Genomic DNA, 27,403 nt, shown 5'->3' with positions numbered 1-27,403 from the left:
GTTTCAGATAGAATCAACAAAGACCGACTACAACAGCAGATATTATAGCATTTCTGTATTTTTATTTAAAGTGAGAATCAGACTTTTTATCATTAGCTGTTTGTATAGAAACTTCTATCTAAACATTTTGGAAACTTGCAAGTCATTCAGCTGGCACAGACCAAATATAACAAAACATTAAGAGAAAATATCAGGTAACATAATAATTACATAAAGATACATTCAATTTCAAACACTTGAAACCTGCTTTGTCCTGATGGATGAGCAGCTGTGGGTCCCCCTGAGTCTAACTGTAAATGACCCTCAGTGCTCCTCCACACAGGATTAAAACATTACTGCAGAAGACTGTGTGTGTTTAACCCTTTAAATTCACATGTTTTTAACATTTATGAGATGAAAAGCAGCACATCAACTTCCCCAGTCCCACGTTTGATGGCTGTACATCTTGGCCCTTACAGGCATTAAGGACCCCAATCACGTTGAATCTGTACCCATAAAAACAATATGGAAACAAACACCAGAGGTAGGACTCATGTACCTGCATGAACTACTCAAGGGTCTAATCCAGAACCTGCTCGACAAGAGCGGTGATGTGTGTGTAAACGCACAAAGTTCAGATGTTTTTGGATTCTGGATCGGGCCCTTAAAGCTCAGGCAGTACGTCTGAAAACAAAGACTCAAACTGTTCTTTGCAAAAGCAGGAAAACAGTATTTAGTATTTAAAAAAAACCACAACAGCAGTTGTTTTTGTTGAAATGATTAAAAAACACACTGTAACGTTTCCATCCTCCTGACATCATGCAGTAATAAAATGAGTACAACAGCAGTGGAAATAACATTTCACACAAAGACAGGATGATTTTAAACTGATCTCTTGCCAACATGCAACGGTGACCTTTTAATAAAAAAAATCTTTGGTTTGCTTTTTCTTAAGAAAGAAAGTTAAACTGATTGTGTCACCTAAATATATCAAATGATTGAATCCTCTGCAAAGTCCTCTGATTAAAAATACAGAAATGTGACGACTTGTGCACCCACTGGCATTTTAGCTAATTTATGCCATAAAATTAGTTAAAAATGCAATAATTTTTTCTTGTGAGCACTTAGAATGAAATTAAACTATAGAAATATAATAATAATAATACACTTTAAACATATTATTCCTTCTAATTATTTTTTTACACTCATTTACAGGAGACAAACCAGTGGATGCACGTTGACACACAGCTGCACTGCCGCAACACAGACTGCTAATCCATATAAAATACTGTATTTAACTCTTATAACATTATAACCATGCAGACGTATGTTTGCTTCAGTCTTTGAGGAACTCTGCTGCAGGATAACCTGGCTCGTGTGCATAAAGCTTATTAGTCATTGTCACTCCATTTAGTGCCTGTGAATCCTGCAGGCACAACTTCCACCATTTATTTTCCTTTAAAATCTTCATCGTGGGTCAAGGCCACTAATGTGCAAGGCTTTGTTTGATGATGAACTGATCTCCGAAGCCGGGTTTCATCTTTGGTCTTTGGTTTCAGTTGTTCCAGCCAGAGATCAGTTGAGAAACTAAAATAAACGTGATAGCGTCACAGTCACCGCTGCACATTGGCCTCTAATACAAACTACTTTCCAGACAAGTGCTAACCTTTATCTACTCTAAAGCAAAGCAAAAATACTTAGAACAAAAGTAACTACAAGAACATCATCCTCTAACAAAAATAGACTTTTTATAAGTAAATGTTGTCCATTCGATTCTTTACTTCAGTCTCTGATTGAACACTTCCATTACAACCACTCTTCATGTGTTGCATCCTCATGTGGGGTGTCTCCCTCAGAGAGATTAGGCTTTGGTTTTGGAGTCTGAGGAAACGCTGTCCACATTAAGGCTGATCATAAAGCTTTTCCATACGGACATGCCGTTGCAAGCACTTCTGGTGTGAATTCTTACACAGATACAATGAAGAAGAAGTCAACATACAGACATTAAAGAACCCGCAGATGTGTCCGTCTGTGGTAAGGGCAGCACAAACATCTGAGCTGCTGGCACATAATGTCAGCGATACATTCATAGCGTTTTCTTTGAGGCAATTACACGCGAAAACAGCTTAGTACTGAGAAGTTACCCTGTCAGTCCATCATATAACATTACACGACTTTTCGAACGTACTAAACTTTGTTCCCTGAGTTTAGGAAAACAATAAGACAATAAAATTAAATCTTAAACGAGGTAGTATAAAAACAGGAGTAGCAAGGGCGACTGCACACCAACATAAAGAAGAAAAAAGAAAGATAAAACAGACATTCATTATATCAGTAACTGATAAAAAAAACTGAACAAAGACCTATTAATACTGGCTCAGTGCCTCAGCAACATCTGAGGTGATAAATAATAAACTGTGAGTGTGTGTTACATCCTTCAGTCCACACCACAGGTGGAGCGAAAGGAGTGAGCTGCAGCGCCCTTACCATCCCGTACATCAGAACAAAGCGAGGAGAGAAGATGAGGAAATATAAAGTGTAATGTGACGGAAGCAGCCCATCACACAACGCAAGGTTTAAGTAGTTATTAAATATACAGTGGGAGGTTTACCCATGAGGCAAACCGAGGTAGATAATCCGCAAAAAGGACCTCCCTTTCGCTCCAGTGATAAACTCTTAAATAGCATCAGAAATGTCACTTTGACACTCTTTTTTAAACATTCATGGTGGGTGAGAAAAACACATGTACAGACACGCACACAGATGCATACACGCACACACACACAGGAAATGAAAAGAGAGAGTGAGAGAGAAAGAAGGAAGTTCAAAGGATAAAACGAGCTTTCCTGTCAACACTTTATACTGTAGAAGGACTTTGTTAGCTTAGCGTTCATAGTGTGTAGAAACAAAGAAGAAGAAAAAACAAAAAATCAACACAGTCATGCTCACATTCAGGCCAGCAGTTTACCTGCACATAAATAACATTATCAGGTTTGTTGTTTGTGGTTAATTCAATATTTTGGTCATTTTAGGTGCTTATTCTCTCTTGGCCTAGAGTTGGATGAGAAGATTAGTAAGCGCTCACATCTCATGTTCTTTAATTTGATGCTACAGCTTAGCTCAAAGTCTACAACAGAGATGTTCATGAATATGTGACAAGATGATTAAATGTTGCCGTCCTTACAAGATGGCAACAGAAACAAAGTCAGGTTCCCTAATAATTTATATTTTATTCATATACAATGCAAGTTAAGATGTTATCCTGTGGCAGATAGAAAAAAAAAACTAGAAAAAAATGTTTTTTTCAGTACTTTCATCATTAAAAGGATTTTTAGGTTGGCTATGTCAGAGTAAACTGATTAAACTGACATATAACCACTCCACATTAGTTCTTTAAGGCGCATGTGTGTAACGTAAAGCACTGTGCTAAAAGCCACATATTTCAGTGACATTTAAAAACACTTTGGTTACTGAAGAATGTGATTAAGTATTTCAAATTATTCTTAAGGCAGTGCTTAACCTCGTCCATGATCACTCGATTGTGATCACTTTTGACCGCTTCTGTTTTCTGACCGTTTTTTTTTTACTTTTAGTCTAGTCGACTAGTTTGTTTTGTTTCTTTTCCTGTTAAACATGCTTATATCACTTTTGTTTTACGGGGTATGTGTGCCTATTTCTTACCTCTGCGATGCAATTAAAGCAAAAAGGCAAACTCATAACAGCCCAAATAAGAGGCAGCATGGTTCCAGACATTCTTCACTGCACTCACTGACGTGCAGTGTAAATAAACAATAAAGTAAACTCTGGTGAGTGCACACACTTTTATATTATGTGAATGTTTGTGCAAGTAAACCACCGCCTTCACACTCACACACACACACACACACACGCACACACACACACACACACACACAGAGGCACGCCTTCACACTCTGCTTTGGGCTTCGTGTCGACAGCTGCCAGCATTCATTGACTCCTTTGCCTTCTGTTTGCTCTGATTTTCCTCTGAGAGCTCGTTCAACTCTTCAGCGCAGCTGCTACAGTCAAACTCGGTCCCGTCCTCTGCCGTGGGAGACGCAAGGTGGCTGCTGGGCCCTGAGGACAGGTTGGTCAGCTCCGTCTCATCGTGAGAGTAGCGGCCTGAGTCACCGGTGGCGTGGCTGCCCTCGCTATTTGAAGATCCCTCTGTGTCGCCGGAACGTCCGAGCAGGGTCTGCAGGTTGGTGGGCTGGTTTGAAGAAAGCTCCTCTTCGTAGGTCAGCACTGTGGTGCCGTGCTGGTATGAGGCCGCGTCAAGTCTTGTGTTCTGCAGCGCAGAGAGAAAGTTTCTCTTATTAGTCTGACTGTTCACAGCTCGGTTTCACATCTGCAGAGATCTTAACATCTCGAGCAAATCAACAGAAAAAAATATTCAGCCCTCATGAGAAGTGATTCAAACTAGATTTCAAACCCAACAGACACAACATACCATGCTGTCGTCTTCAGGTTTGATTATTTGGTAATCACTTATTGAGAAGGACTCATTATTTTTAATCTCACCTGTGTGGGTTTACTCTCCCTTTTCACATCACTGCTGAAGGAGAACCATTTCCTTTTCCTCTCAGCGGTGTGCTGAATGGGGCCGAGAGAATTGATGATGAGATCTGTTCCACCCTGCAAGAAAAGCAGCAATAAAAGAAAAGAGGCTTTATTACAGTTCAACTGTTGTTTAAGCAGCTCACATTGGCACTTAATTATAAACCTGCACTGTCATTGTGAAATGTGACATTATTTTTTTTACAATGTCACATTTCTCAAAATGTAAATATAACTTAACACATTTAATCAAAATATTTTCTGGATTTTAGTGTCACGAGTATGACATGCTGTACCTTTGCATCAAGAAAATGGTTTTGATTCATCATTGGCATGCTCACATCAGCATGCTCAGCTTCTCCTTGAGAGGATGGAGGTCTTGCAGCTGCAGCAGATGTGCTCATTCCCTCTCTGCATGTTTTCACAGCAGAAAGTTTCCTGAAAGGACACAAAGTGACGTGTTCAGAGAGGAAACCTCGATGTCTTGAGACAACTGTTGTTGTGATTTGGCTCTATATAGATAAAAGTGAATTGAATTGATGTGGGATATGGTCACTACACTCAGAGACACCAGGTACCTGTTTTTGCCTCTGCAGATGATGATGAAGGCACAGATGATGATGCAGATGAGAGCGATGCAGACTCCAACGCTGATGCCGGTCATCGACTTCTGATCCAGGTGGTAGAAGTTATCAGAAAACGCTATGGGCCGAGGAAACATTGTCAGGTTATCATGTGACCTCTTAAGAAAAGAAAGCTTTACACTGTAAGACATCATGTTGGTTTCACTGACTTGTGGAGCCACGAGAAACCCGGAGATCATGACCAAGGGGGAGACCTTCTCGTACTGTCAGCTCCACCGCGTGAGAAAACGGACCGTCGCCCATGTCGTTGGATGCTGAAACCTTCACGAAGTAAATCTGGCTGGGCTTCAGGTTCTCCAGCAGCGCCATGGTGATGGTCCCTGTTGTGAGATGAAATTCTGTCTGAATACACCAGTGTGTATAAAGCACAAAAGCAGCAAAGACCACAAGGTTCTCCGTTTAATAGCACACTGTTTGTCCATGTTCAGGTAGTTTATGGCTCTTCTGTGGCACTGTAATCCATGATGAATAAAAATAAGTTCATAAAGTAGAACAAATAATTAAAAAAAATGTTTACTAGAGCCAGATTGATACAGGGTGCTTAATACCAATACCAATATTATCAGACACTAGACCGATATGTAACAATTTAAAAATCTAATATACCAGCTGATCTATTATTTTCTTTCAGACACACTAAATCTCTGTCATCTGCGGTTACTCACAAGTCCTTACTAAGATAATATAGCAATTCTGTTTAAAAATCCTGTTTTATTGTTAATTGTCCCAACTCAGCTTGGGAAGAGCGTTCCAAACAAAACATGTTCCAACAGGAAAGTTGCAGAGCACCCTCTGGTGGACACACTATGCAATGCCAACACCCATAAAAAGGTTAAAGGGTGTTTCTCCCGCCTCTTCTTTAATTTTTTTTTGCTTATTATATATTATAAATATGGATATTGGTATAACGACAAATAGCTAGTAACCAATATACTGGTCAAGCTGAGAACTATCCTGTGACATTTACAATCATGAATTTTTTATTTAACTATGTTTTCACAGTAACCTTTATAGTAATAATAATAATAATAACAATAATAATAACAATGCATCTTATTATAGTCACCTTTAAAGACCTTCAAGGTCAGCTTCCAATAGGACAAAAAATAAATAAATAAAAACATAAGGCAAGGAACAAAACAAAACAAAAAACAAGCATGAAAGTATAAAAGCTAAACAAGGTAAAAACAGAGTAAGATGGAATCATGATGAAGGGTATGCAATTTTGAACAGATGAGTTTTAAGATGCGATATATATATATAAATATGGGGGAGCAAGGTTATGAAGTGCTTTGAAAGTAATAAGCAGGATATTGGAATTGACATGGAGGTGAACTGGAAGCCAAAGGGGCTGTTTAAGAACAGGTGTTATACGTTCAGTTGATCTAATTCGGAATATAATACGAGCAGCTGTATTTTAAACTAAGTGCAATTTACGGAGAGATTTATGAGGTAGACCATAGAGAAGAGAATTACAGTAATCTAAACGAGATGTGACAAGAGCATTGACAAGAACTGCAGTACTGTTTGGAGTGAGTGAAAAACGAAGGCGGTTAATATTACGAAGATGAAAATAGGAAGAAAGAGTGATATTATTTATATGTGCTTTATAGATTAATTGGGAATTTTGGAAAATACAAACCAAATATGTGGTTGCAGTAAAGAGCCTGGAAAAAAGGGGATACTGCCTTCCTGGCAAAAATGCAAATACACAATTTCGTTGTACATGTACAATGACAATAATGGGGTGTTTTATTCTATTAAAGGGCAACTTTTTTAAATGTTTAAACCATTGAAAAAAGTAACCTAAAAACAACAAAATTCCATAAAGCAAAGACCAAAAATGATGAGCCATTTCTCCTTACCTTCCCTTTCCATCACCTGCCACTCCCCCGCTATCCAGTCATTTCTGGAGGCATACAGGATTGTGTAGCGTGTCACAGGTACGTTGAGTTCATCTGGGAGCTTCCATGAAACAAGTGCGGTGTCTTCTTCAATTAGAGTCACTCTGATGTTGGAAGGAGGTCGCGTGGGAGCTGGGAGGTGAGAATGAAAAGACAAAGTGAACTCAGAACAGCTTTAACATGGGGATGCTCGTCTTTGTGCATGAAGAAATGAAGAAATTAATGGGTGAATAAGATGTATTTTGCATTTTCACCTTTAGGGAAGGTGTTCTGATAGACCACAGGGCTCCAGGGGCTGGACAGCTGGTCAAGATGGAGGCGAACAGCAAATTCGTACTTGGTATTGGGCTCCAGATCTCGCACAAGGAGTCTCTGTTCACTCCTGCAGAATACATGCACACTTTAAGAATTGTGATCTCCTTTACAGATTCAATACTTACTGGCAAGACATTCCAGGGAACTTCAGACATCTATGTTTAAAGAGGGTCAAAAAATGGCCAGAAGAGGGCGATATGGAGCTGTGATTGCAGTGTAAAGAAAGAATAACTTTCCCAAACAAGTGTGAAGACAGCATTTATGTTGTTAAAGTGTTGTAAACACACAGTTTAAGAAATGCATTCAGCTGATTTTAGGTTGGGATAATCAGCTGCTGCTAAAAAAATCAAAATTACTGTTACTGTTTAAAAAAATACTGTTAAAATAAAAACTAAACTATGAAAGGAAACCAGGCAGTCGAACAGTAAATGCAGCAAATGCAGGTGAAATTACACGCGAACAAATATGAAAATCAATCTACATGTAGTCATGTTCACTTTGGTCTGAAGGGTAATTTCTTACGTCTGCAGGTAGAGCACCAGGGAGGCATTCTGCAGACCAACTGGATTGCAGCGGACGGTGTAGTTGACTGCATGGCTGGAGGTGAATGCTGGTCGGCTCCAGTGCAGAAAGACGGCGGTCGAACTGTTGGTTTTAGCGTACACGTTGTGTGGAGGAGGTGGAGGGGGTACCAGGCGATCTCGAACAGCTGAGAGGTACATCTAGATTAGTACTGTTATTTTCCCCCACTTTTTCTGCACCATGTGGTCTGACTTTTCTAGTATAATGTGGGACTTACAGACACATCCAGGGGTGCTGATAGTCTGGTCTGCTTGGTACCCATCTCCCACAACATTATAAGCCAGGATCTTAACGTGGTACTTCTTTCTTGGATCTACATTAAGAGATGAAAACAAAAAAGAGCACTAAAGATTTAGATTGACAATTCCTTACACAAGTCAGTATGGGCCACAACAGTGCCAGATGTGTTTCCTAAAGCTAATGGGAAGTGGGGGTGCTGTGTGAAAGAGAGCTGGCCGGTGTGGGTGTGAGGTCAGTGATGTGCTCTGGTTTGATGGCGTGGTGAGAACAAGGGGTAGGGCAGGGCGACAGATGCTCTGTGCTGCAAGTCCTTTGGTCAGTTTTGACACCACCCAAGGCAGCAGAACAGATAAGCCCCCCCCCCAATCCATCACCCTGTCACCCCCAGCCTTTTGACCACATATAAAGAAAGCTCTTTCTCTGGCCCCGTCAAGCCTGCTGGTCATTGGTCAGTGGCCACACCTACTCGGGTCCTGAATCTAGGGGTTAAATCTGGAGTCAAAACCCCTTGGGAAGGACACTGCTGATGGTCAGCAGCAGTAGCAGACCTTAGTGACCCTGAAGACCCTCTGCTGAACAATAGCCAACTGACCACATGTCCCTTTTACCCCTAAATGGTCATAATTTCCAGTACTTACAAACAGTAAACAAAATGTGACCCACAGTCTCTAAATGATGTTTTTAAGATGCAGGATCACAGTTTGGTGAGAAACACCAGGTGGATGTGCAAAATAACAAAATCCAAACCAATCAATCCTTACTACTACAACTACTACTATCAGAGTCCTGTGTGTCCTGCAGACAACACAAACAGATGTAATTGATGTTCAGACATTTAGAAGCTCGAGAGAATAGGGAGACCACAGGAGATGAATTTATCTCCATGGAAGTTTGCAAAGTTTAGCGTGGGTGGAGCTACACACATCACACCCCCACAGAGCCCTGAGGAGTTTCACTGAAGCCACACCAGGGCCAACAGGTCAGGCCAAGATAAAACTGAAAGAATCTGGGGTCATGGGTGTGGAATATGAGCTGAACCTCTTTTTTTGCCCAGGAAGCCTAAAACCTTTTTAAAAGTTTTTCCTAAAGACAATTAAAAGCAATGAGGAAAAATAAAAGAACACAATATTCAGCAATGTAAACTGTCTCACGAGTTGCTGCAGAGTAGACAAATGTTTACAGAGAAGAAGGACTGTCCATCTCTTTGTTACTTCCAGAACTAAGTGAAAGCAGAATTCCTCGACTTCTACAGCTCTACAATGTCCTCCTTGTTATCTGGAGTTTCTGAGCCGCTTGTTAAGCCTTACCTCTAAAGAGGAGTAGGCATGTAGCATGCACCTCTACCCAAACCCACAATACAATGGGCCTGCCGTAATTATGTGAGAGAGGAGCTATGAGTGGGGGGAAGCTGTGACATCTGGGCCACGACCTTTGACATGGAATCTGGGCAAGCTAAATCCTGCAAAAAAAGGGGGAGGGTTACCTCTCTCCCCTTGAAGGGGGAGGGTCAAGCGGAGGAAGTGAGTGAAAAAGCAGGGAACCACCAAGAGTCAAACTGGCTTAAAGTAGCATCATATCAAAGTGTCCTGGTAAAACCATGAAGATGACTCTTGAAGCTCTCAACAACACAGTCAGGTGAACAAAATCAAAGCAACAAATGACAACAACAAGGATTTTGCAACAGCAAAAGATAAGAAATACAAAAGATAAGAAAATAATCTGAACTAAGTGTTCCTGATGATTATTCTGTTTAATTTACAGCACATGTAATAAAAAAAAAAATGGCACGTTTCAAAATCCATCAAACAAGCTACTCAAAAAAACCCAAAAATAAACTGTAGTAAAAAAACAGAGAAATGAGTAGACTTAATAAAAGTCACTTTTAATTAAACAAGCACAATCATTACAAATGTTGTAGGGGAAAATGCAACTCAGAGGAAGTGACTCACTCACTTTCCTCGAGCTGTGAGTGCATCACAGTTAAACTGAAAATGTTTAAGAAGTTTTTCCATCTTCTTACATGAAACAATTCACTCACAACTCTATAACTAGGTTTTCTTTGCTTAATTAAAAGACTGAGTGTAAATATCACTGCTGGAAGGTATTTTTCATATGCAGAACTAGATTTACAAATTTTAAATGTGGCTACAATACTACACATTGTATTCCGCTTTCAAAGCCATTCCTCGGGAGAAGATGCTTTCCTGTCCTTCCCACTGGGATACAGGCTTTTACTCTCATAAATTATTCTGTTTGGGGATATTCAAGCCATTTGTGACCCCCCCCCCCTTTTTTTTTTAAACAGCTAAAATGCAGTTCCTGTTGGCCCTTGCAGTGTTGTTCTGTTGCGAAAGGCCCCCAGGCCCGAAGAGAGGCAATAAATGTCAATTCCTGCAAGAGCCCTCACACCGGCATCTATTAACCAGTATACCCCTACTATTCCTGTCTTTAGCCTCCGACACAAATCAGCAGACACACATGCAGGTTAAACATGACATAGCTTTTTTAAAACGAAGACTGTATTTCACACAGAACATGCTTTGCCTCATGTTTAATAAAAGGAGTGGACAAGATGCAACATGGCCTGCAGCTGTGAGATAAATCTGCAGTCCTGCCTGGTGCCAACAGGTATGAGAGGTCTTTAAGCTTCAGCTATGACAACTTGTGCCGTTCATGGGCCAAGCAAAGAATACACATGCGAGGAAAGGTCACATCACCGTGCCATTTATACCAAACTGAAGCCTCTAAAACCACATTCCTGCTTTTTATGGTGTGCTTTCAATCATCTGGCTTGTCATGAGTGAGTTCAGAGCATGTTCTTCTGCAGCTGAATCAGCAGCTTGTGGTTTTTCCTACAGATGACAGTTCAGAAATCAATACTATTGACTGCTGTATACAAAATCAAGTAGATTATGAGAAAATTAATTCATAGCACAAGCTGATTTGATTTGCAACGATAAACAGCCTCAAAGCTGCTTCCAGCACATCTTTAAAGCCGAGTTTAAAAGAAAAGCAACCACAAACCTATATATAGTTTTAGGGCAGCTTTTTTATACCTGTTCCTGTTTTATAAGTAACCACATGGGGCCAGGCAACTTAAGCTATAAAATGTAATTTGAAATGTAAAACTGCCAGAACACAGGCACTGAAACACTGAATTATAATCCCATAAATATTTCCAAAGCATATGACGCTCTGTGACTAACACTGCATCAGTCTACGAGCTCATTTCAATCAGCTTTACTAGCTGCCATTATCTAATGAGAACAATTTGCAGTAAATAACAATGTAACAGACACAGTTAATGTATTCATTCATAATTCAATAATACAATAATTCATCTAAGACCACTTAAATGTAAATCCAAAACAGGGGGGGGGAACCCATAAGGGAATATGGAGAAAATTCACTACAACTAGACTGATGCAACCGATTACTGCCTATTATCTAAGCTGGATAATAATAATAATAATAATAATAATAATAATAATAATAATAACGGATTGCATTTATATAGCACTTTTCGAGACCCTCAAAGCACTGTACAATTCCACTATTCATTCACTCTCACATTCACACACTGGTGGGGCAAGATACAGCTGTAGCCACAGCTGCCCTGGGGCAGACTGACTGAAGCAAGGCTGCCATATCGCGCCATTGGCCCCTCTGGCCGATGGCGCTGAGAGCACTGCTCATTGCCTGATCATCTTTAAAGATCACCTTAAAAGTGAGGCAATGTTGCTTCTAAAAAAAGGAAACACACATTCTTCCCTTATAGAAATAAAAATAACAAATAAATAAGACAGAAAGAAAGACTTGTTGAATTCACTGGACTCTTCCACAGCTTTAGTTGGTCTGGAGTGGCCAGAAGCTTACTGTGACAAATGCCAATGCAGTCAAAAATATTTATAACTCATGCTAATGCTACTTTTTTGACTCATTTTAACATCCAAATTTCCTTTCAACCTTTTTCCAATGCAAACTTCCTTTTAACAAAAATTCAAATGCTGTAACAAGATTGTGTAAAATATAATTATCAAAATAATTTCAAAAGAAAAGAAAGCAGGTATAATTAGAGGAAATGTCAGACTGCTCACAGCACAGAAATGCCTTCTGTGCTGCAGAATGCGTTGCCACACAGGACATCAGACACTTCAGTTCACACCTTTCTCCCCATGCACAGCGCTGCAGCTAATTTATGAGGAAGAAATCTCAAACCTGTGACATAGTGAGCTCACAAGGCATGCTCATTGTTTAGCCAACAGCTCTCAGTTGGTCAGAGGATGGTTTTCCTTGAAATTCTGGCTAATACACCATCTTTGTGGCCGTCAAAGCCAAACAGAATAGGAGTCTTTGATCTTAATTCTCCTCCAGCAACACTGCTCAAAGGAGTCATAAAAGGCATGATAAATCAGCCTCCACAAAACAGTCTTGCCCTCTTTAAAACACGGCCATGGAAAGCTGTTTTAACAACAAGGAACAAAAAGATGATTCTTTTAATTCAGCAGAAGCTGTATTTTACAAAGTGACCACAGCTCGCTCGTCCTCCCAGAACAACCCAGAACATCCAATATTCAGGGAAAAAAACAAGAAAACAAAAACCAAAACAGCTTAGAAATATTTCATACAACCATTATTGCTAAAACATTTAATAAATACTGAAAACCCCCCCACAAACTTTAACTGAATACAGAGGAATCTTTTTACTTTTTCCAGCACCTCAAGCTATAGCTATCATTAAAATAATATTCCAGGTATAACTTCATATCTAGGCAAGTAATTTTAGTGTCTGTGACTTTATCTGCACTAGATTCAGCTATGAGTTAATCCTAGCAGGAGAAATGGGTTTAGTTGTCATATTTTTCATAGGATGTGGCAGAATGAGCCTAAACAGTTGTAGTGTTTATTGAAGTAAATTCTAACTTACTGAACACCTGTATCATTTAGACTTCACACCTACAGTAATATAGAGTGACTACTTGTCTTTCTCCCTTTCTGATCTCACTTGAACACAGAGGCTTCTGATTTACAACTCAGCTGCTGACCACCTGGCTGACCTCCTCTGGCCACATATGGTCAGTTGTCCTTGGAGCTAGCCTGAGCTCCCTTTCCTCTCTCAAACAAAAAAGCTAAAATGAATCTGACCTAAAGGGCAGAGAGGCTGTGATGTGTCCCGAACGCTATTCAGCAGCAGCAGAAAAGCCGCACACTGATGTCCTGCAGAAGTCAAGAGGTCGTGGAAACTGGATGTGATGCTAATGTTTCCCACTTAAAGAACCTCTGCTCCAAATGTGACATGACTTAAGCTAATTAATCGCTCACGTTCCCTAAAAAGATGCGTCCAGATTTTAATAAAAAATCTTAAAGACTGCTTTCTCTACCCTATGTATTTCCATAAATGACAGAGATACACACATGATAAACAAGCAACAAGGCAGGTAAGCAACGGAATGTACACCTTGTCCATTACTTTAGTTGTTAGAATACTGGCATTCAAATTATGCTTTTTGATCATTTCATCTGAATATCTGGGACACTGCAAGCAAACAAATGTCTTAGCTGGGAACTCACATGTAGCAGCTACCAAAACACAGACGGTCTCAGATTACACACACACACACTTTCCCTGCAAAGAACCCCATTAGTTCAACACATCTTTTCATAGCAAATGTCTATTTCCAGCATATTAAATCATTAAACTATGACACCTTTAATTATGACGTAGGCAATATTAATAAAAAACAAACAAACAAGTACTGTTAAACTAATAACACGTTAAAAATCAACATTTTCAAAGATTGCCTCAAAATCTTAACAGATCTTAAAACTTGCAAAGCAAACACGCAACTTCCATCATGTGTTGGTGTTCATGTGAAAATACTGTAAAATGACCCAAACAGCCAAATTGGTGGCAGAAGGTAACCTAAGGTGAAAACTCACCGAGCCCTCCGATGGTGTGTTTATTATCCGAGGCGTGAAACTGAACTGGGGTGCTCTCAGGCTGGCTCTCCTCATGGTAGAATAGCTTGTAGCCCCGCACACTCGCTGAGTTTCTGGGTGCCAGCTGCCAATGTACCAAAATAGTGGTGCAGTTTAAAGACTCCAGATGCAGCTCAGGAGCCAGGGGAACTGCAGAAGAATAAGACCATACGAACCACATTTATTTATTTTTTATACGTACGTCACAGTCTTCTTATAAAGTCGTACAAAAGAGGAACTTGATCCTAAAACAACTACAATCCATTATTTGAGCTGTTTTTGAGTGACAGAGGAAGTTTCTGTCCTGACCAGGTAAATGTTTCTGAAAAGTCAAATAATAAAATATAATGCCCCCATCCCCCCACACTTTTAAATACTCAATAGAAACCACACGTAGAGATAAGGAAGCTTGTTTGACACGTTTAGGTTAGTTTGCCAATAGAAGTTGCCTTTCAGAGTTTACACTGGACACTAAGGGTAAAAGAGATGGACAGAAAAAAAAACAAATCCTCCCCTCCCCCTTCCCAAAGCTTCAGATGTAGCTCTAAAAAGCCATATATTCTGTCCAGCTCTGAAGCCCGAGGTCTCCCTTTATGACCCATGACTGAAGCCCTTCCAGTGTTACTGACAGCACAGGGGAAAGGTCAGAGAGAAACAAATGCAATGTCTTAACAAGATTATTAGAGCGTGCTCTTCTCAATCTCTTGCCCAATTCAAATTTTTGACTCAACTTCCTCTGCTTGGATGAGAATCTATTTAAAGTACAATTCTGACTTCATATTTTTGATTAAATGCTTCTATTTTAGAGGTTATGAGGACAATTGTTCAAGTACCTTGAGCACCGGATGCTTTCGGGGTGCGGTGCGATGTCCAGGCGGACTGCTCACCCCACCCTACGCTGGTGGCAGCAACAATTCGAAGAAGGTAGATGGTGTCGGGTTGCAGGTTTTCCAGGAGATGCTGGGTCTTTTCTCCAGGTAGTTCTATCTGTGAGACCGCGCTGTCAGAACTGGTACGATAGGACAAGTGGTAGCTGCAGACTCGGCCACGACTCAGCTTGTCTGGAAGAGGCTGCCAAGACACCTGGATGTCTGTGGGGCTGCGACTGGTGAGGCTGAGCTCAGGGGCGCGGAGGGGAACTGTGGACCAAAGTTCAAATGATGAGCTCAGAGCATGTACAAGTAAACCTGTAAGCCAAAAGCTTCACGGTGCTCTACGCACTCAGTTTCAGACTGTCTTTGTTTTTTGTCTTTTAACTCTTTCCTGTGTATTACGTCAAAGAGAGGCTCTGAACACCCAGCACCACTCATCCATCTACTCAAACCTTCTGTTTCCCAGTGCTAGCCAATCTGAAAGCCTAAAGAAATGCCCAAACAGGGAGGAAGTTGCTTGTTTTGCACCACCTTGTAGCTAACACTGGACGTTCAAACCTCCCACTGCACCCCGTCATATGTGCCAAAAAAATGCTATCCGCTGTCAGGGACTTGTGCTGTGATGTATCAGTACTGAAATATAAAAACAAACAACGGAAGAAGCAATCGCTAGTAAAACCACCTATGCAACTAAAAAAAAAACATATGAAACAGCCTCATATCCTGTTTTTAATTATATCATACAGGAAAGACCATGGCTAACCCATCTGCAGAAAATTCAGTATCTACTTCAGTTCAATGAACTTAAACAGGGCTTATTTCTTGTTTTGTATTGACTGCATTAATGATTTTTTTGTTTGTTATTGTAGACCTCACCGTCCTCAAGTGTGTGCTGAAACACGTTGTCCGACATGCGACTGGCTCCCATTGGCATGTAGGCGACTACATAGAAGGTGTAGTTGTGCGCTGGCTCCAGATCATCAATAATATAGCGAGTTGTATCGTTTCCAATGACAATTTGATATTCCTCATTGTTTAATCCTGGACAAATGACAGGATTAAAAAAAAAAGTTGAGATAACAATGAAAAGCAGAACATTCAAACTTTAGCCCCCACCCCCCAAAAACAGCAACAATATGATATAGTTTTGTTACTGTAGGTTTTCATAATTTATTCAACATTTTATGTATGTCCAGTCACTTTGTCTTATTTTACCACTGCTCAGCTTGTTTTTTGCATTCCCATGGTTTTTTCATTGTAATAAGAACATATATATACAGCTGCAGTTTTCATTTCCTGCCCCTTGGAACAACCAGCCAAGCCAGAAACAAAGACGGATTGGTACCTGGTCTAATTTCTCACTTAAGGTACTTCAGGCAAACAAAAATGTATTCTGTGTAGTCTGAATGCCTCAGTACGGCTCCCTGGAAGTCTTAACAAAGCTTGACTTCCTGTCCAATTTAAACTATCTTTCCCTCATAGAATACACACTTTTGGCCACTCCATCACACTGGCTAAACAGTTCCCTTTTTCAGTAGATCTTCAGTTAAGTCCCAAGCCTCTATCAACAACCTCAGGTAAAGAGCACACTGCCTGATAACCAGCTTCTTTAAGTGGCACCAAGAGGACAAAAGAAAATCTGTGAAAAGTGCAACAAATTCCTGACAGATGTCAGTTATTTGTTCAGCGACATCCTGTTTTTTTTTCTCAGACATCCTTATTCCCACCAAAAATGCAGCAGGTGTTCTTTTTTCAATAGTTGAATTCTGTACGTCTCTCCTCCTCAATGGAAGTCAGTGGCATTATAATGAAGTGCAGTCCTTGAACGCACAGCCTGCACATTTTCCTGAAATGCTGCATTGTTTAAATGTGACTCTTGTTGTCAACAGAAAGAAAGTTCCCAGGAAAACTGAAAGGCTTTAAGGCTTTTCTGCTGCCACACTACAACCGTTGTGCTTTTTGTGAATAGTGCATCCTGTGTTTTATCCAGCAAAGGAAGGAACCCTGCATCTTTAAGCTTAACATGTCTTGTTGGTTCAGAAAACGCAGCTGTTCCAATTAACTCCGGAGTACAACAACACAACACTAACGTCACAGTGTCTGACAGAAAGTAGGATTTCTGAAACTGCCACGAAAATCCTGTCTTAATGTACTGTTCCTGTTACCAAAAAAACCAACAACAAAACGTGTGTGTGGATTCTGCTTACCTTCAGCCTTCATGTAGTGTACAGAGTAAGCAATAACTTTATCCGAGTTATACAGAGGCCTCTCCCAAGCCAGAAGGATGGCAGAGCTCGACACAGTGTCAGCTCGGATGTTCCTGGGTGCGCTTGGCCGGTCCTCTGACATCACCACAATGAGCCTCGCCATAGTGAGGACTGATCCCTGCTCATTCTCTGCCTGGCACTGATAGATGGCGTCATCCTCAGGGATAATCTGGTTGATGACTAGTTTGCTGGAGACACCCAGAGATAAAGAGTATGGACCCAGATGATTTCAGGTGAAAATTTTGAGGAAACCAACAAAATTTCCATTGACACATTTATAAATATACAGGGTGGGCCATTTATATGGATACACCGTAATAAAATGGGAATGGTTGGTGATATTAAAGTCATGTTTGTGGCACATTAGTATATGTGAGGGGGCAAACTCCTCAAGATGGGTGGTGACCATGGTGGCCATTTAGAAGTCGGCCATCTTGGATACAACTTTTGTTTTTTCAATAGGAAGAGGGCCATGTGACACATCAAACTTATTGGTAATGTCACAAGAAAAACATTGTGTGATATTTGAAAGTTCTGGTCAACTAGAACTTTCAAATATCATGATAATTTGGGGTCACAGTAATGACTCTTTAAATGAACTGAAGAGAAACATACCTGTTGTACATCTTGATCCGACCATTAGAGTGAACTTTTTCTCCGTTCTTAAGCCAAGTGATGCGAGGCGTTGGATTTCCTTCAGCATGGCACACAAAGCGAGCGGTGCCAGCTCTGGGGCGCGTAAGGCTCTCAGGCCACTCCACCAAGGAAGGCGGTGCTTTAGAAAAAGAACAGCAATATGTTCAATTCTACGTGATCATCACAAATAGAAATCATGAACAGCCTGAGTAGTATATTCTGTTTTTACCTAGCACAGTGACATTAGCTGAGGCCATGGTATAGTTCCTTGTGCCAGGTGTGGTGGCTCTGCACAAATAGACTCCTCCGTGCTGGGGCTTGATGTCTGTGATAATGAGGTTGCCGTTCCCCAGCACTTTGGTGTTGTAAACATCAATAGGTTTGCTGTCTGCTCTGCTCCAGGAGATGATGGGTCGGGGATTGCCTGTGGCCATGCATTCCAGGATGGCAGTTTGGTGCAGTGACACTGAGATGTTCTGTGGTGAAGCAATGATACGAGGTCTCTGGGGAAGCTGCGGTCTGGGACCTGTGGAGAGAGAGCAGAAGACAGCTTTAGTGCACATGGTGAGCTGTAGGGCTTTCAACAAACAACTGCTTCAGAGTCAGACTTTTTAACTCAACTGTGTGCTTAAATATTACAAGTTTGCAAAAAGTGAGCTGGCTAACACACCTGGGGTCACAGTGAGGGTGGCCTCCGTGCTTCGGCGTCGACTAGCAATATTGGTGGCGACGCAGCGGTAATTTCCAGCGTCAGCCTGCTGCACACCCTGAATCTGAAGAACACCACTGGGCAGGACTGTGATTCTGAAAGACAGAAACACACGCACCCACACAACAATTATACTTACAATATGGACCAATTTCATATGAAACATCTTAGACAACATGAAATAATGGTTAATAAAAAATCTCATCTAAAACGTGTGTAGGAATAATGTAAATGAGTAAGATGAAATTAAACTGAAAACAACAGAGTGCATACCGTTCAGTGGCGAGGGGTAATGTGACCCGATTGAACTCCCAAGTGATGATGGGAGGAGGGTGTGCAACAGTTTTACAAGAAAACCTGGCGACTGAGCCTTCAGTCGCCACAATAGACGTCGGCTGGACTGAAAATGAGGAAATACCTGCAACAAAGCCAACCAGGAGACAGATTAGAGACTTGTTATGTATGCAGAAGTACAGGGAATTAATGTGTATCATTAAAATAATAAACAATAATTATTTACATTTAAGGTTTTGCTCAACTCAGTCAAAACAAATCAAAGTGTTACAAGCATATCCAAGTTTGTGATTATCATGACATCATCCATCCATCTCAGTCAGATATCAGAAAACAGACGTGCCTGCTCCCGAAGCTGTAAACATGCAGCATGCTGCAGGAAGGTGGTGACTGGAGGGGAACAGCTACATCTTGCGTGGATTGGGTTTCCCTGAAACTGAGCTGGTGTCAGCCACCAGCCAAGCAGCAAGCAAATAAGACCCAACCAGATTTACAATAAGGACCTTTTAGATCTTTGTGTAAATCTATTCAAGTTTTTGAATAGCTGTTCCTCTTGAGTCACAAAAATCCTGAAAGACACCCAGATCCTCATGCCCCCCTCTACTTAAAAAGCAGGTCAGTCGCTTGTTAAAAGAAATCAATTGCACTCTTGTCTGTGATAGACAGAACAGTGAGCCCCACAGCTTGCTAACATTTACTATAATAAATAAATCAAATTATCAATGGCATACATGGACAAATCAGTAGACTTTAAATTTTTGCAGTGGACCAACAAATTAAATTTTCAATTTCAGTAGATCCATTTTCAAAAGCTGTTGCCTGTTTTTAAGTCAAAACCATCACCCATTCAGCAATGGATAAACAAATACACTGTGGTGCTCTTTAACCTCTGAGCACACACCCAGAGCCGCTTCTGCTGCAGTGAGCCATCAGCACTCAGCAAAAGAAACACAAAAGAACAGGAAGCAGGATATCAAGTTAAAACCACGTCTGTCACATGTTTACTGCAAAAAACACATCCAAAGAGACATTTGGAGATGCTGCATGGAGAAATACCAAAGAAACTACAAATAAGGAAGAAAACAAAGAGAAACCACAGAGGAAACAAGCATAAACCAAACAGTGAAATGGATGGTATCTGAATTACTCATTGCCAGCTCTAATCCTTTACACTCTGATATTTAACATCCTTATCGGGATACTTTTCTTTTAGCTCAGTGCTATGATAACCTCTGCTTTCGAGAAAAGTCTCCAGGAAATCCCTTAACTGCAATAAACACACAGGGGTGCGTATAGGGGAGGGGGTGATGGATGGCTGTGTGTAAGCAGTGCTGCCAGCTGCTGTGATGTTAAACAACAGCAGAGCTCAGACTGCGTTCAGTGAATTATGACTTTTACACATTTAACAGAAACTGTCAGCTTCAAATCAAGCTGACATTTGGAGAGGAAAGAAAGTATCTGTAGTTTGATTCCAGAGATAAAATTAACTTCTAATTACTAAATTGCAATTTTATTAGGACTATTTGGGGTTTTGTGTCATGCAAGGGACTTCATGAATGAAAAACATTAAAAAGGCATGGCTGCTGGTTTCATCCATTTCTGATGAACCGTTGGACAAAAGTCAAACTGTTGTCAGGATCAGATGTCTTCACCATGGACACGTTTAATCTAATTAGCCTTAAGCTGTTGCCTCCTTAGCTCCACTGTGGATGTTTGATGTGAGGACAGAAGCAGAGAGAGGCATTGAAACCGCCTCTCCCAGGCCCTCTCCTGCCCCTCCTGTTTTAACACAACCTCTTACAAAAATGCCATTACCCTGTTGAAGTGATATGACTGCAGGGCATGAGAGATGAGCTGCTCTGATCCTTTGCCTCTCCACTCTGCCTTTCCATTCACTCGAGTGATGCTCGATTGACAAACAGCGGGACAATCATTGATTATTGATTAACCACTAAGACAAGAAGGAAGAAAATCTTTAACTGCTGAGGGTTTGTTGTGCACTGTTCTAAGCTGAAAAACAGGAGGCGGTCCCTCTTTGAGGGATGATGTTTGCCAAGAGGCATCTAAGACGTAGATAAAATCATCAAGGCAAACAGCCGAGCTCTTTCTAATTCAGTCAAATATACACATTTTCTGATTCGGCTATTTATTCTGTGTATTTCACAGTGAGTTATGTGGTGTAATTTCCTTTCCTACACCAAAATATACCAACATAACAATCTCTGGTGTAACATTTTGGCCTTTACCCTAAATCAAACAGAGTAAATACCTCAGCCTTATTCCCTAAAGGCTTGACAAAGCAGTTCCGACCATCTGCCCTTCCCAGCAATCTCACCTCTCACCTTTGACCTCCACAAATCCTGCATAGCACCCAACTATGGCAGAGTCCTGTGTGACCACCCCAAACTAGTCCTGTTGCTCAAACTGCCAGGAAAACTACCTAGAAACCACATTGCCCCAGCTGTGAGGCTTTCAAATACTGTTTTACAATAATAATAATAATTCGTCTTTTGTTCTATCAGTGACATCTTCCGGTTGTTTCTGTTACAACAAAATAAAACAGTACAGATGGTCCAGCTGCTTTTTTACAATATACAACAGCCTAGAATTGACAGATAACATGAATTGAAATGTCATTGTCTTTTCTCTGTCTCGTTTAATTGGATAAGCAGTTATAAAAGTTGTGGTTTTAATTCCCACCACACAAAAGGTCATTATGGCAGTTTACTGTTGCTTGTTTATTGTTTTTACTTGAAAAAGATTATTTCAATTATGTCAATTTGAATAATACTGCACCTCTAGCTTTCTAGAGATTTGCAGAAAAGCACGTTACACAGTTTAAATCAACAACATGCACTTTCCATGACTTTTCTAAGTAGAGTTAGGTTACCTTAAATCTACTCTTCTTATGAGCCTGATTCTTGTTAACTGGAGTGAACCACGTGCTGAGACTGAAATAAACCAATTCCAGCAGCACTATTGAAAAGCATCGTCATTTAATTATGAAGAGTGGTGAGTTCTTTACTATAATCACTGGCCCTACTGAACATTGATACAGGCTCTGAAAGAAAAAAAGGCCTGATAAGAAGAAGAAGAATGCAAGGCTGAAAAAACCCACAAAATCAATCACTAGCTGCATGGCAGATGTGGCGCTGCTCCATGCAGGCTGTCGGACAGTCAAGTGACCACTGGCCTGGCTAAACAAAGAGCTATTCCCATGAGCAGTGTGACCTCTCAAAGCTCCGAATGGGCAGTGGGGGAGCAGTGTTGGAAAGAGCATTCATCCCCCTTCTCCAATTCCTTATCTCTGCTGCAAAGTTTTCCAATCATTCAACAGCAACCCTGCACTCACAAACAGTGGCTTCATTGTCTTGAAACTCCCTAGCAGAGAACAGAGTTAATAAAGTCACTCTGTAAATACCCGTGTTCTGGTTTTGGCAACAGTTTTATCCTTTGTTGTGGTATGAAATAAAACATATGAGAGATAGATGCTCATGATCACTATGAAGGAAACTAATCAAGCCAGATGCGCACCCAGCATTATTGCAGGACAGATTTTAGGCCTACTCTGCGTCCCACTACACCTCCATCTATTGAACAGTTAAAAGAAACCTTTGACCTTTGGGCCCGGTGTTCAGGGGAACCATGGTAACCTTTTGTAACCAGCAGAGGAGAAAAGCAAGAATCTTGGGTTTGAGTTGTCTCACTTAAGGGCATTTCCTTCACTCACATTGCAGTTCACACTGTGTAAGGTTTGCATTTGTCTTCAAAATGTGCCAAGCTGGTGCAAGTCAGATGCATTCCTTAGCAACTTAAAATAATGTCACAGTCCTGACCTTGCAGGCTGTGGACACACCAGCGAGGTAAAATAAACTTCTCCTTAGAATACCTCCTTTAAAGCATGAGCACAAACAAAGTGAAGACTACCCAGAGTAATAATTCATGCCAAACTCTCTTAAACAGTGACAACTTCACTTGTGAAAATTTGTTTTCTTATAAACATGAAAAAAGTTCAACAAACCACTAACCCAGGATACTGTTATCATAATCTCTGTTATCTGACTTAACAGAGTTCTATGCATTTTCCTGCTATTTTTGCCCATTTCATCAACAAAAATTATTATTATTATTTCTTGTTGGACAGCAGGTGGGGATGGGAATCAAGATCAGTTCGTGTGCCAGAGGAGGAAAACAGCGACGCAGTCCAGACCATGAGGCATTCACTTCCTAACACACTGGCCTTAATTTTATTGTCTTAGTCTAGTCCTCAGATCTACCAAGTATAAACCTTACGAGCTGCAAGAACTGAGCCACAAATTTCAAAACACTGTAGTTTCTCTAATGGCCACTCAAGGCTTACTACAACATACATCAATCCCTACAGACATCCATGTTAAAATTTTCAAATTTACAGCATGTTTGCAGCTACATTTCATCCACCTGGATGGTAGAGGATGGTTAGGGGCGTGGCCACTTTGATTGAGAAGCCTCCATAAACAGGTACCTCTAGCCCATCAGTGACTCCTAGGCCTCACAACTACTACCACTGGAGTCAATGAACTGTACATCTTCACTGTGTTTATTCCTACTGGAAAATTTTAAGTGAATATTCTGACAAACTGTTTCATTTCACTTCATCAGCTTTCACCAGGATGAGGCTATCCTTTCACTAGCAGACAGTGCCCACATTACATCAGTATGGGAGCTACAAATACACCAGAGCTGTAAATGTTTATTAAAAATAAAATTGGAAATTTTCCTATTTTTATACAGTATTCACTTGTAGTGGTATATTTTTCTGAGGAGACAACTCAAGAGTCAGTCCCTGTACTGAAATCCCCATCAATCTGAGGTCTGTTGACAAAAGTCACACGATGAGGCTCAGGTGTCACATTCCTTTTCATCAAGACCAAATCCCTTCTCACCTTTGTGCTTCAGGATCCTGTGTTTAAAGTTACCTTCTATCACCACCATATTTCTCAAACAACAACGAACATCCATCCAGAGGTGGAGCAACGTTTGAAAAAGCTACCAAGGAGCAGACCGTCTGCAAAAGCAGCATAAATCAGCTGAGGAACACATGAAAAGACTCCAAAATTCAGACATCAATGAGCAGACCCCCATGCAACAGGCACGTCATATGATAATTAATTAAAATGCAGATCTACTAATATTTAACTTTTACAACTAGTGCAATTAGCCTTGCTGTGGTGACCACTTCCAGCAGCTCTGTCCACTTTTGCCCACAAAGAATGCCTTCTTCTTTTGTGAGCCGGGAGTGGACAAAAAGAGAGTGAAAAGCTTTATACTCTTTCACCGGGGCAGTGAGGCAGAAGACAATTGGGTTAAGCCTACGATGCCTACTGACCTGCTAAGGCCTGCAATAAAGTTTGGTCATTTAGACACTCAGGGTAAAGCCGCAGTATTGGGAAAGCAGCAATTCACATTTGTGTGTGTGTGCGTGTGTGAACCACTTACAACAACCCCCACTGCTACCTCTGTGTCCTTCAACTGAGCATTTCTCAGGTATGTGAAAACTTTATGAGCTTCCAGATAGACCTTCCAGCAGGTCTAAGTGCTGTTTTAAAACAAACTAGTAAAGCTTACAGGCAGCCTTTATCACCTCTTAACTTAAAGCTATAAAGCAAACTAAACCACTCAATCAATTAATCAAGCCACACTTTTTAAACACCAGAAATTGTCTGAGTTATGACTGGGAGCTCTATCAGAAAGCACTGCCTGTGGTACCGCTCCAGAATAATTAATGTGAACACAATAACTGTTATGTAACACATGCCAATTGCAGTTTTTTGGCACAACCTGCTCTTAAAATCTCCTCCCCTACAGCACTGCAAAAAAATTAAAATTATTTTTTGTATGTATTTTTTGGTTACTAATTGATCAAAAGCAATAGAAGACGCACTCATGACAGGTTAAAAATAAATAAACACATTTTACAAAGTGGCACAACAAGATAGCAAATTTCAGGGCCTGTGAGTGGAAGAAGATATAAGGTGCCAAAAGACCAACTCTGTCTGAAGCCTCCCCTGCCTCCCCCTGAAAATACGAGGCCAACTCGCACAGCGCAGGAGGAGAAAGCATTCAAAAAGAACAATTCCTCGAGCCATCAGGGTGCAATAACATGAAAGCCAGGGCCAGTGAATAGGGGTCATCTGCTCTTTCGCATTGGAGAGCCAGTATCCCACACTGCTCCTAACCTTTCAAACCTCCTGGTCCTTCATTAACACACCAATGGGCATTTTCCTCATTTCCCAGCAGCATCCCTTTTAAGCTCTAACTTTGAAGACTTTGTCCGTCTTCTTGCTGCCACCAAAGCTGCCCAGACTAGACCAGACTGAGCATACGTTGTGCGTATAACAGCAAATCATGCCAGATTACACAACTCATATCCCTGATACTCACTTGCAATTGTAAGGTGGGCTTTCTGGCTCAGGATTGCTCCATACTTGTTCTGAGCAAGGCACTGATAAAACCCCTCATCTGATTTGTCTCCTCTTCTGCTCTCCACCTCTGAAATAAAAAGGGAGCCATTGGAGAGCAGGTACACCCGCTCATTCTCCGCGATTTGTACTCCGCTCTTTAGCCATTTGACGTCGATGGGCGCCTCTCCATGCGCCTGACAGTTCAAAATAGCTGCTTCTTTCCGCATGACTGTGACATCGAGGGGCTCCTTGATGAAAAATAACTCACTAAAGCACAACACACCTGCAGGCAGAGAGACCAGGAAGAGAGTTGTTATGATTTAAGGAATTTAACAGCATTTGTACACTAGTTAAAGAGTTTAAGACCAGCCCGATGTAAAAAAAAATTTAAAGACGTTTAATATTTTCAAGCTGGGTCTCATCAGTGTCTGTGGAGCCAGTTTACAGCACCTACTAAGGGAAAATCACATATAAAAGGCTTGTAGGCCTGCCAGCAGGAGGTCTACTGTCCAGTATAGTCATAACACTCAAGCTTGAGGTCTTCCTGCACCACCTACTTAAGGCTATAAAGCTGAAGATGAAACAGATTGTCCTATTAGACCAAGCCTGTAGTTTAAAGCATTAACAGGACAACGTGCAACTATATTTACATCTTACAAGCTTATAAAATGTATAAGAATCTTTTCTCATATTACTCATGAACCAACACTGTTATATGTATTGATTTTGCTTTGGTAGCTGGATCTGATCTTTGATTTCAGCTCAACCCCTGACTTACAGTTTCTACTAATACTCTGTGGTACCTTTAAAGTATATTCAGATGTTCTAACGCAGGGATGTTAAACTCATTTTACATTGGGGGAACTTCCTCTTTATCAGTTTTTCCACATGACAAAGAAATACTGCTTTGGGCTTAAACTGTAAGAAATAAATATGTAAATTTACAGAAAAAAAAACTCTGTTTGGTCACTGTGAAGAGCTGTAACTATATTGTAATTATAAAATGGATATTTCTTGTTTATTGACAGAACGTCATCTTTTTGTTTTTTAACAGTCAACCTAGTGCAAAAATGATGGCTTTTTATAGTAGTTACTTTAAAAAATGAAACTTTCTGTCATTTAATTGTTAATCTGTTACTTATTTTGTTTTGCGTAGTATCAACGACCATGGAGGAGGTCTGTGTTAGTAATAAAAGGTGTAGCCACATATGAAAATACAATTAAAAGTCGAAAAATGATGGCTTCCTTCACATTTTCGAAGTTATCTAATAGGCCAACCTGGAGTCTTTAGCTGTACGATTCTGGCGGCCGGGCCCCATGTTTTACACCCCTGATAATACAGTTTTTATATCTACCTGTAAATGGATTACAATTAACCAGGTGAACATTTGAAGTTAAGACTGACTGTTGAATGAACCAAAATAGGACATATTGCCTTTAATACTCATGTTTTATGGCTTTTAAAATAAAACTTTTTACCAAATATGTTTAAAAACTGCCTCCGTGTCTTCGGTTTATTTTAGGCAGCTAGCTAAAAGTTAAAACCGTTAAACTGAATCTGCGTGCTTCCGTTAAAGTCCGCAGACTAACACACACGTCCGCACGGGACAGTCAGTGATGTCCATACAGGACGCCGCTCACTCACAGGTTAAAATGAGTAAAAGTGGTCCTGCTTCTTACCTGTGATTGGAAGAAAAACGACAAACAGCAGACGCTGGTATAAACCCCTTTTAAATCGCGCCATTTACGTGAATTGTCCGCGCATGCTAGCTGCTCTCTGTCCTTGCTGTTTCCTCCACATGAGCTGCTCTGCTACTGACGAGGAGGACTCCCTACTCTGAGGTGCAAGAGGACAGCTTCCCTCGTCCGGCCGAGGGTGGACGGTAACACCAATTAATCACGTCCATAGTACAGCGTGCGGTGCGGCGCCACCTAGCTGCAAGGCACGGACACTACACCCGGAA

General features: G+C 40.8%; 1 protein-coding gene across 1 annotated transcript; it reads right to left on the bottom strand.

Annotated features, from left to right (window-relative positions):
* Positions 1-42: 42 nt before the first annotated feature.
* prtga (protogenin homolog a (Gallus gallus)) lies at positions 43-27,403 on the bottom strand. Its single transcript, XM_085163165.1, has 19 exons — positions 27,120-27,403; positions 25,420-25,722; positions 18,976-19,120; positions 18,664-18,797; positions 18,223-18,519; positions 17,973-18,132; positions 17,298-17,545; positions 15,967-16,131; positions 15,052-15,357; positions 14,180-14,368; positions 8,217-8,312; positions 7,940-8,126; positions 7,357-7,484; positions 7,064-7,234; positions 5,348-5,518; positions 5,133-5,256; positions 4,851-4,992; positions 4,519-4,632; positions 43-4,285 (listed from the first exon to the last, which is right to left on the bottom strand). Exons 1-19 carry the CDS (start codon positions 27,181-27,183, stop codon positions 3,905-3,907), a joined length of 3,525 nt encoding a protein of 1,174 aa, XP_085019291.1. The 5' UTR covers positions 27,184-27,403; the 3' UTR covers positions 43-3,904.

This window comes from Neolamprologus multifasciatus, chromosome 1 (assembly GCF_963576455.1).
Source record: "Neolamprologus multifasciatus chromosome 1, fNeoMul1.2, whole genome shotgun sequence".
Lineage (NCBI taxonomy): Eukaryota > Metazoa > Chordata > Actinopteri > Cichliformes > Cichlidae > Neolamprologus > Neolamprologus multifasciatus.
This window is presented reverse-complemented; position numbering and strand designations above follow the sequence as displayed.

Bases quoted from the DNA above. Each gene is read 5' to 3' on its own strand.
- prtga (XM_085163165.1), bottom strand. From the start codon at position 27,183: ATGGCGCGATTTAAAAGGGGTTTATACCAGCGTCTGCTGTTTGTCGTT. The intron at 7,235-7,356 runs GTGAAAATGCAA...CTCACCTCCCAG, and splicing joins TCAGAACACCTTCCCTAAAG to CTCCCACGCGACCTCCTTCC. The intron at 4,286-4,518 runs GTGAGATTAAAA...TCTGCGCTGCAG, and splicing joins GGGAGAGTAAACCCACACAG to AACACAAGACTTGACGCGGC.